This window comes from Raphanus sativus, unplaced genomic scaffold (assembly GCF_000801105.2).
Source record: "Raphanus sativus cultivar WK10039 unplaced genomic scaffold, ASM80110v3 Scaffold3767, whole genome shotgun sequence".
In the NCBI taxonomy this organism is placed as follows: Eukaryota; Viridiplantae; Streptophyta; class Magnoliopsida; order Brassicales; family Brassicaceae; genus Raphanus; species Raphanus sativus.
In genome coordinates, this window is record NW_026619071.1 from 1 (window position 1) to 9,683 (window position 9,683).

Genomic DNA, 9,683 nt, shown 5'->3' on the forward strand with positions numbered 1-9,683 from the left:
AATGTAATAGGTTGGTTCCAAAACTGAATCCCGTAATATCACATAAGGAATAAGGATGATACCAGACAAATTCAGAAGATTTGATAATAGACCTAAATGAAATTTCGAAGCGTGGTTGTTGAATTTTGACAATTGTAAGAGCATATCCATCAAAGAGTCAAGGGAGAGGGTCACACGCATCCAAAAAAAATTATTATAATAAATAACAATATTGAACCCGACTCGCCTCATCCCTTTGGGATGAACCCGTATCATAACTGTTTTGCGGGTTCCACGTCACGTGATGGCTTGATATTGGTCAGTTTATTTTTATTTTTATAAAAAAAATCAAATGAAAAAAAAATAATAATAAAAAAATTGATTTTGTGAACTCCACTCCCGGTTTTTTGATGCGGGTGGTCTAATAAAGCAAAGTTAAATGTAGTAAAGAAGAAGGGAAAACGACCTATTTCCCCACCGTAACTATGGCATAGTAATAAATGTACACAAAGTTTAAGCCTCGTCCCAATTGCACACATACCAACTATAACAACGCATTTCCACATACGAGAAAAGATCGAAACCCGTTTCCCCCTCAACCAAGATTTAAGTTGGTTTTAATGGTTTATTACATGAACCGATAGTAAACCGGTTCGTATTGGTACACTTCGACCCAGATAAAGATCCGAGTAAGAAACGATTTAAACCCGACCCGAAACCCCTTTAAAACCCCCAAAATCGAGTTCATGTCTTTAGAACCCTAAAACCTAAAAATTCAGAGAGAGATTCTATTTGCCCAGACCCAAAAAGTATGAGTCATGAATCGGGAAATTCGAGTGGAGTCTCTACGGGTCGAGCAAGAGGTCGTGTTGTTGGTGTTCCGAAGAGATGTTGGTGTGGAGAATTAGTTATCCCCTTGATGTCAAATTCGAAGCCAAATCCTTGCAGAAGATACTTTCGTTGTGCTTTTGCGGCAGAGAAAAGGGTTAGTTTGTTTCTAATTACAGTTACAAATGTGATTGTTCAAAATGTGATTGTTCAAAATGTGTGGGTGAATCAATTTTTCTGTGTTTGTAGCTGAGTAATGATAATCACAGTTACAAATGGGTTGATGAGGCTTTGTTGGATGAGGTTGAAGCATTGTCGTTTAGGATAGGGAGACTTGAACAGGGCATGTTGACTGGTCGTGTGGAAGAAGAAAGGGATGCCCAAGAAGAGAAGACAAAGTTTGAAGAGTTTGGATTGAAGTTAGAGACCGAGATTTCTGCAAGAATGGAAGATGTTGTGAATGAAGTCAAAAGTGAGGTGAAGAAGGCGCTGGTGCTTGTTGTTTTAGGATGTGTGGGGATGGTTGTGTTGGCTAAGATACTATAATTTTTCTCGATTTGTTATGTCTAATGGTGGTATGTTTAAGTGTCTAGTTTGTTTCTGTTGTGTCTGTTGTCTAAGATGATGATTTATGTTGTGTCTGTTGTTTAAAATGATGAAAGAAGGATGTTATTTTAAGATGATTATGCTGTTAAATTGTGAGAATCAAGAATTCTAAATCCTTTCAAAAGCATTCAAAAGCATGACTAAAGCCATTAAAATATCATACATTGACCCAGCAACATATCTTGAACACACTAAAATAGAGTCTAAATCCATTAAACTAGTTCATATACCCGAGAAACAAGGTCATGAAACGTGCAAAAGGAATCTAAAGCCGAGAAACAAGGTCCTAGACCCTCAAAAAAACACCTAAAACCGAGAAAAAACACTTAAAACACCACAAAAACAGACCACTTCTTCAAATCTCTCTTCTCTTCTTTGCATATTCACTTCCTAGACTGAGAGCCTTGAGTGCAAACACCTTGGGAGGCTTCAGGCTGAGAAGATTCACCACTCACAAAAGTCTGAAAACACATCACATCCCCAATCAATTCAACAAGCTTCATTTCAATCCAAAACACATCATCATAAACAACAAAACCGAGAGAGAAACCGAGAGAGAAATGAAACAAACCTTGTTCTTATGGAACCTGATGTTATGATTAGCAGCACCACATTGCCCACAGTGCATGATCCGCTTCAAGGTCTTGTCTTTTTTCTTCGATGGTGATTCATTGACTCCTCTCTTCCTCTTTTTATCTGCTTTAGTCACCTTCTTACGGCCTGGTTGATCTGGGATCACAGGTTCAATTATAGATGGTTCTTCTCCTACGGGCCAGAACTTTGCTCCACGCAATGGTACAATCCCTTCAGCATACGTACGCCTCCACGTAGGTGTCTTAAACCAGTGAACCACATAGTCTTGAGCCTCTAGACCTTTCTTCAACATAACTCCATAGGCGTGCTCACAAGGGATCCCTGTAATCTCCCATCTCCTGCAACTACAAGTTCTACTCTCCAAGTTAACCCTATGTGCACAGCCATAGCTAGTAGTACATTCATATGTCTGGTTGGTGGAAGGTCTAATCGTCGATTCTGAAGCTTTCTGGTGCAACTTCTCGAGCATCTCAACGACATACGGTGTGCAAATCCCTTCGTAACTGCTGCAGATGACATCCCTTTTCGCTATACGAACCATTGCCAAGCGAGCTATTGTCTCCAACATAGGTACAAAGGGTTTGTCTCGGGCTTTACCTATGGAGTTGTTGAATGACTCGGTTGAATTGTTCAACCGCCCAAACTGCTCATCATACTCTCTTGCAATCCATCTGACCGCCTTGTTCCTAGCATGTTGGCATTGCGGCCTACTAACATTGATCTTCCATTTCTCCATAACAAGCTCCTCCATCTTCATGGGCATGAAATATTCTGGTTCTTCTCTGATCTTGTCAACAAACAAGCGAGCTATTTGTGGAACTTTAAGCATCTCACAAGTACCTGTAGGAACACAAGTATGATCCTTCTTCATGATTTTCACCTGCCATTTGTTGGGATACTTTGCTGCAACTGAGGCGTAGACGCGCCACGAGCAACCTTTGCCTTCACATACAAATCCGATCTTTGTGCTGTCATATCGATTCTGCTTGATGTTCCTTCCCGTTTTCAGAGCATAATCGAGCACTGCTTCCTTAAACGCAATTCCATTGATGAACACCTGCCCAACAAACAACTCCCCACTGCCTCTTCTAAACTGATCGCGCCTGTAGATAGTTCTCTGAACCTCTTTTCTCTGATTCTCTTCCACGTCTGCCTCTTCATCTGATTCTGTCTCTGGATACAGGTTATGCTTCACTGGAGGCTCATCAACAAAGTTCATGGCATCCTTCTCAATGTTGTAGTCGTTGCGCTCTCTTCTATCTTCACCATCAGAGTCAATATCAGGAGAATCAGGTGTCCCCGGATCGAAAGCAGGTACATCATTCCACTCTACATTCACATCAGACCATGGCTCCATTGTTGATACCTGCAAAACAAAGACATACAAAATGGTAAGAGACAACGAGAGAGAGACCAAGAGAGAGACAGAGCGAGAGACAGAGAGAGAGACAACGAAGAGAGAGACCAAGAGAGAGACAGAGCGAGAGACAGAGAGAGAGACAACGAGAGAGAGACAGAGCGAGAGACAGAGAGAGAGACAACGAGAGAGAGACAGAGAGAGAGACAGAGAGAGAGACAAGAGAGAGAGATGTCGAATTTCCCGAACTGGAGACAATCAGAGACAATCGGAGACCTTCTTCTTCGCCAAAGAGAGGGGTTGATGTTTTAGGGTTTCTAATTTGATTAATCGGGTCATGGGTTGATATATGGGGATTTAATTGGGTTTTAATTCTCTAATCGGGTGATAATCGGGTTGTTTTTGGTTAAGATAGGTTAGTCATTGGTTAAGTCTGGGTTTTAGAAACACTAACCAACTATTAACCACGATATGTCGGTATTAGTCTGATTTTCAAAGTTGAGGGGGAAACGGGTTTCGATCTTTTCTCGTATGTGGAAAGGCGTTGTTGTAGTTGGTATGTGTGCAATTGGGACGAGGCTTAAACTTTGTGTACATTTATTATTATGCCATAGTTACGGTGGGGAAATAGGTCGTTTTCCCAAAGAAGAATTAAAATGTATTTTAATGGTGTGATCATCGGCCCATTTCAGTAGCTGCTCCACACATCTGCATCCTCCTCCCTCTCATCCGACTATTTAAGCCCAAAAGATAAATAAATACACGGCCCAATAAAGCCCATTTAGGACGCATTTGGTAAATAAACCAATTTATTTTACTTTTCTTCTCCATCGTTACGCTCTTGTCTTCCTCTCGATTGAGTAAACCCTAATTTTCCCAAACCGCAGACACAGAGAGAGAGACACACCAATGAATCTCCCGTCATCGACCGCGACGTCGACTTCGGACTCCCCTCACACGGCGTCGTCGACTCCCCCGGGGACGTGCGTCGCTTGCAAAAGCCAAGACTCCTGGGTCATACACTCGGCGCGTCTCCGCGGCATCCTCCGCTTCTACTGCACGCACTGCCTCCTCCGCAACCACCCGGCGTCGTTTTGCCCCACCTGCTTCGCCTTCTACGACTCCTCCCCTCCCCACCAGTCCCGCCGCGTCTCCTGCTCCGACTGCAACTCCAACACTCACATCCACTGCGCGGGAGACGCCAAGTCCCCTCCTTACCGCTGCCCTCCCTGCCGCGACCCCGAAAACTTCTCCTTCTTCCGCCCGACCGTCGACGAAAACGGCGCTCGGTCCATGGATAAGTCCCTCTCGGAGGCGTTTCTCTGCGCGGCGAAGATCGCAGCCTCGTCGATGAACAAGGCTGTTACTTTCTACAGAAGCGAGGCTGAGAGGAAAGGGAAAGACGCCGCCGTGGCGAAGAAGAGAGCGAGGGAGGCTCTCGAGGACGTGCTTAAGCTCGAGGAGAAGGCTAAGTCGGCCGCCGTTTCGAAGCCCTCCGTGGATGTCTCCGGGAATAGAGATCAGAAGCCGAAACAGAGTCCTGCTTCGAATGGTGGTTTGAAACAGATTGAGAGCTCTGCCGCCCCCACCACCCAAGTGAAGAAACAGAGTCCGTCTGTAATGCAAGTTAAGCAAGAGAAGTGATGGTTTTTGAATGATATTATTAGTGAATAACTTGAAGCATCTTTTGTCTTGTTAGTGAAAAAAAGGTTTAAGCTTGGCATATTAGTGTAGATTGTGTAAGTGATCTCCTTGTTTTCCAGTTTCTTTTTGATTCGTTTCCTATGTGTAGGAGTCATAGGAGACACTGTGTGAAGTGTTAGATTTATGTCTTTGAGGCTTTTCATTGGTGTCCTAAGGGCGCGTGCGTCTGTAGCAGTGTGAACTCTCCCGTACAACCAAACTCTTCACTTTCTCAACACATAGCTTATGAATCACAGTTTTTATCACACTCGCTCTAAAACAAGATCAGAGAAATATAATTCTAATTATTATTATGGTCTAGGTCTATTCAGATTAGAAATCTAGACGAGCAAGACTCTAACTCATAGAAGAAATCGCTAAAACATATTGTCAATTTCATTTGTTGTCACAACCTTACCACTGGCTGATGAATAAAGGTACCATGAGTGGTTTGTCATGATAGAGGCAACATCTCTGCGGTTTAAATACATCCAGTAAGTTGTAAATACATATATGAAACATGATTCGTATTCTCTCATAAGAGACATTTTTCTTTGAGGCTAATGATAGTGTCTCTAAGGCTTGACTCGAGAGGAGTGAACTCAACTCCCAGATTCTTCACTTTCTCCACACACACTTTGTAAATGATTTCTTTCTTCATGATATCTTTCATCTCACTTTCTCCATTAATCCTAAAACAAAGTCAAATGATCTTACGCTTTTTAACTCACTCTTGATTAAGTTTATGGACTTTTGTATGATGGCGCTGATTAGCAAAGGATGAAAAGGAAAGAGAGAACTCACGTATCAGCAATACGCAAATCTGGAAATAATTCACGCATAGTCTTTTGAATGTCGTTTATCGTCATACTTGTCGGGCCATCAATGAGATATCTGCCATTGGCCGAAGGAGTCTCCAACGCTTTGACATGAGCCAAGGCAACATCTCTCACGTCCACAAACCTGTAGTTTATGAAGTTGAAAGGGTTCTTACCGTTTATCATATCCACAATGAATCCAGCCGAAAAATTAAGTGTTGGTGGCAAAAGTGGCCCGATTACAAATCCTGGAATTATCACGACCATGTCCATTCCATGGTCTTTGGTAAATTGCCAAGCTGCATTCTCTGCCAAAGTTTTGGAGAGTGGATACCATAACTGAAGAAGAAAAGGAAATGAGTAAGAAAGTATCTAAAATTGATATGTAACAACAAAATTCAAAGAACCTTAAATTCGGTGCAGACACTTGGATCAGAGAAGAAAGACTCGTCAACCACGTCATTTGGCTCCAAAGGGGGTTGACGAACAAGAACCGCAGCAGTGGACGATGTTACAATGACTCTTTTGACGGAGGAAGTTTTCTTGCATGCGTTAAGGACGTTGATGGTACCCTTTACGATTGGATCTATTAGCTCAGTCTGATAAATAAAAACATATATGGATAAATTTGCTTTAGACAAACGTTAGAAACGGTTATGCTAATTAATAGTAAAAATTTACAAATTCCACGGCAAACCTGAGGATCCGTGACGATGTACTTGACCGGAGCAGCCGTATGAAAGACAGCGTCACAACCTTCAATTGCTTGCTCGAAGGAACACTCTTCCAGAAGATCTGCTTTGAACAGTTTAAGTCTTTCTTTTGCACCCTCAAGTGCAAGAAGATGTTCTGTTTTCGCCGTGTCCGCTAATTAAAAAATATAACATAAAATGTCGTCAAAATGCAACTCTACAGGTCTTACAACTGACTGGAGAAATTAGAAATTATGCACTTGGTCATTTAAGTAAAAGAGTGGAAACAATTAAAAGGGAAGAAGTAAGGAAAAATTAAATTAAATATATGCTCGATTTTTGGAAAAAAAAAACTGAAAAAGTCATCATTCAACAAAACACAACATATATAAGACAAAAGTAAAAATAAAAATAAAATAAAATAGATGTTGGTAAATTGATAATCAAAGAAAAATCAATTTGAACATTATGATTTAATTGATATGAATTTTAGTGTTTTCCTTTCACTAGAGAGTATCTTTCTATTCATTGTAAAAAGATGATATATTCAGATAAAGGAAAAGAGAAAAAGAGGGAACAAACTTGGGTTTCGAACGGTAGCCCTGACGGTGTAGCCACGGAGGAGCAAAAGCTTAACAATCCAAGAAGCTATGTAACCGGAAGCTCCGGTGACGCAGACCACCTTACCTCCGCCGTTCATCGTCTTTTAGATGAAGAGAAGAGAGTTCAGTAATAAGTTTTGTAATGTTGGTCAAATACGTATATGTTAGGAGATAAAATAACTGGTCGTGCATCTTTTGGACTGTTCTACGTGTGGATGTAATGAATTCTACATTGCTTTCGCCCGTTTCATAATCTTAAATGCTAAGAAGTTGATTAAAATTAAAATTTCCTTTTTAATAGATAACAGGAGTTTGAATCTGAACTGGTTACATATTTGACACGTTTATGATTACAATTTTTAATATGTTTTGCGAAATAATTAAAATATTAAATTATCTAAATATGTGACCAAATTCTTCTTACTAGTATAGTAAATTGTCACTTAAAAAGAATTTAATCCACGATTAGGCTACTTATTCTTCATAAACCTTATAGATGGATGAAACATCTTCAAATAGTTATGGTCTATCAGGATTTGAAATCTAGATGAGCAAGACTCAACTTATGAAGAATTCTTAAAAATATTCTCAAGTGCCATTTGTCGTCACAATCTAGCCAGTAACCACTGGTTGCACGTACCATGAGTGCTTTGACGACATAAGAAAGGCAGCATCGCTCAAGTCCACGAGCACATTGTTGTTATGATCGAAATTTCTGTTTTATAAGTTGGTTGCAAGAACGGTTCAACCACAAGTCTCCACAACTTAAATGCATCATAATAAAATAAAAGTTGTAAATACATATATAATGAGCATGATCTCTTCTCATAAGAGACATTTTTCCTTGAGGCTAACGATAGTGTCTCTAAGGCTTGATTCGGGAGGAGTGAACTCAACTCCCAAGCTCTTCACTTTCCCCACATCCACTTTGTAAGTATATTCTTTTATCTCAACTTCTTCTATCCTGCAACAATGTCAAATGATGTTATGTTTTTTTGGTAGACTTCGTATATGATGATGATTAATTAGTAAATGTAAAGGATAGATAACTCGCGTATTAGCAATACACAAATCTGGAAATAATTTACGCATAGTCTCTTTAATGTCGTATATCGTCATACTTGGGCCATCCATTATGTATCTGCCATTGGCCGAAGGAGTCTCCAACGCTTTGACATGAGCCAAAGCAACATCTCTCACGTCCACGAACCTGTAGTTTATAGAGTAGAAAGGGTTCTTACCATTTATAATATCTACAATTTTCTCTACCGAATAATTAAGGGTAGGTTGCAAAAGTGGCCCGATTATAAATCCTGGAACTAGCGCGATCAAGTCCATTCCGTTGTCTTTGGCAAATTGCCACGCTGCATTCTCAGCCAAAGTCTTTGACAGTGGATACCAGAACTGAAAGAAGAAACGAAATGTGTAAGAGATAATCCAAAATCTAAAAATTGATGTCACAGCAAAATCCAAAGGACCTTTGTTTCCATGCAATAATTTGGATCGGAGAAGAAGGTTTCGTCCACCACGTCGTTTGGCCCCAAAGGTGGTTGACGAATAAGAACCGCAACCGTGGACGACGTTAGAATGACTCTTTTGACTGAGGAAGTTTTCTTGCATGTGTTAAGGACGTTAATAGTACCCTTTACGGCTGGATCTATCAGCTCAGTCTGATTAAAAACAAACATATTGATATATATGCTTTAGAACTTTAAAACGCTAGCAACGGTTCTGTTAAATGAATCAATAGTAAAATCTGCAATTTCAACGACAAACCTGAGGATCCGTGACGATGAACTTAACCGGAGAAGCTGTATGGAAGACGGCATCACAACCTTCGATAGCTTGCTCAAAGGAACATTCTTCCAAAAGATCTGCTTTGAACAGTTTAAGTCTTTCTTTTGCACCCTCAAGTGCAAGAAGATGTTCTATTTTGCTGAGTCCGCTAATGAAAAAATATAACATATATATGTCGTCGAAATGCAACTCTAAAGTCTTACAACTGAAAAAATAAAATTTACGTACTTAAAGGTGGAAATCAAATAAAGTATGCTCGATTTTGGGAGTATCTTTAGCTAGAGAGTATCTTTCTATTCATTGTAAAAAGATGATATATTCAGATAACGGAAAGAGAAAAGGACGGAACAAACTTGGGTTTCGAACGGTAGCCCTGACGGTGTAGCCACGGAGCAGCAAAAGCTTAACAATCCAAGAAGCTATGTAACCAGAAGCTCCGGTGACGCAGACCACTTTTCCTCCCCCGTTCATCGTCTTTTAGATGAAGAGAAGAGAGAAGTTCATTAATATGTTTTGTAATATTGGTCAAATCTATCTTATTAAAACAGAAACATTCTGTTGGACCTAACATTTATTTTGTAAGTTTTTAAATTAAATACACATTTATACTTTATACTTAAACATACATTAAGTCACTAATGTTTCTTTCTTTATACTATTATCCATGTTTCCAAATAATATACTTATTTCTTTATACTACTATCAATGTTTCCAAACAATATATTTT

At 40.0% G+C, this 9,683-nt stretch overlaps 5 protein-coding genes across 6 annotated transcripts; 2 read left to right on the plus strand and 3 right to left on the minus strand.

Annotated features, from left to right (window-relative positions):
- Positions 1-487: 487 nt before the first annotated feature.
- Positions 488-3,369, minus strand: LOC130506891 (uncharacterized). The gene is made up of 2 exons (XM_057001585.1): positions 1,985-3,369; positions 488-1,874 (listed from the first exon to the last, which is right to left on the minus strand). Exons 1-2 carry the CDS (start codon positions 3,362-3,364, stop codon positions 1,797-1,799), a joined length of 1,458 nt encoding a protein of 485 aa, XP_056857565.1. The 5' UTR covers positions 3,365-3,369; the 3' UTR covers positions 488-1,796.
- On the plus strand, positions 791-1,353 carry LOC130506890 (uncharacterized protein At4g04775-like). Its single transcript, XM_057001584.1, has 2 exons — positions 791-964; positions 1,057-1,353. The coding sequence occupies exons 1-2, from the start codon at positions 791-793 to the stop codon at positions 1,351-1,353; spliced, it is 471 nt and encodes a 156-aa protein (XP_056857564.1).
- An 814-nt stretch (positions 3,370-4,183) lies between the features above and the next one.
- Positions 4,184-5,285, plus strand: LOC108835705 (uncharacterized). Its single transcript, XM_018608926.2, has one exon. It carries the CDS (start codon positions 4,274-4,276, stop codon positions 5,006-5,008), a length of 735 nt encoding a protein of 244 aa, XP_018464428.1. The 5' UTR covers positions 4,184-4,273; the 3' UTR covers positions 5,009-5,285.
- A 136-nt stretch (positions 5,286-5,421) lies between these two features.
- On the minus strand, positions 5,422-7,302 carry LOC108835704 (phenylacetaldehyde reductase). The gene is made up of 5 exons (XM_057001583.1): positions 7,140-7,302; positions 6,563-6,732; positions 6,273-6,464; positions 5,852-6,204; positions 5,422-5,739 (listed from the first exon to the last, which is right to left on the minus strand). Exons 1-5 carry the CDS (start codon positions 7,255-7,257, stop codon positions 5,583-5,585), a joined length of 990 nt encoding a protein of 329 aa, XP_056857563.1. The 5' UTR covers positions 7,258-7,302; the 3' UTR covers positions 5,422-5,582.
- Positions 7,303-7,921: 619 nt separating this feature from the next.
- On the minus strand, positions 7,922-9,464 carry LOC108835706 (phenylacetaldehyde reductase). 2 transcript variants are annotated; one of them, XM_057001587.1, is made up of 5 exons: positions 9,310-9,464; positions 8,936-9,161; positions 8,638-8,829; positions 8,214-8,563; positions 7,922-8,123 (listed from the first exon to the last, which is right to left on the minus strand). In XM_057001587.1, the coding sequence occupies exons 2-5, from the start codon at positions 9,122-9,124 to the stop codon at positions 7,985-7,987; spliced, it is 870 nt and encodes a 289-aa protein (XP_056857567.1). In that variant the 5' UTR covers positions 9,125-9,161; positions 9,310-9,464; the 3' UTR covers positions 7,922-7,984. The 2 variants fall into 2 exon arrangements, with proteins under 2 accessions (XP_056857567.1, XP_056857566.1); XM_057001586.1 differs by having other exon boundaries at positions 8,936-9,464.
- Positions 9,465-9,683: the final 219 nt, after the last annotated feature.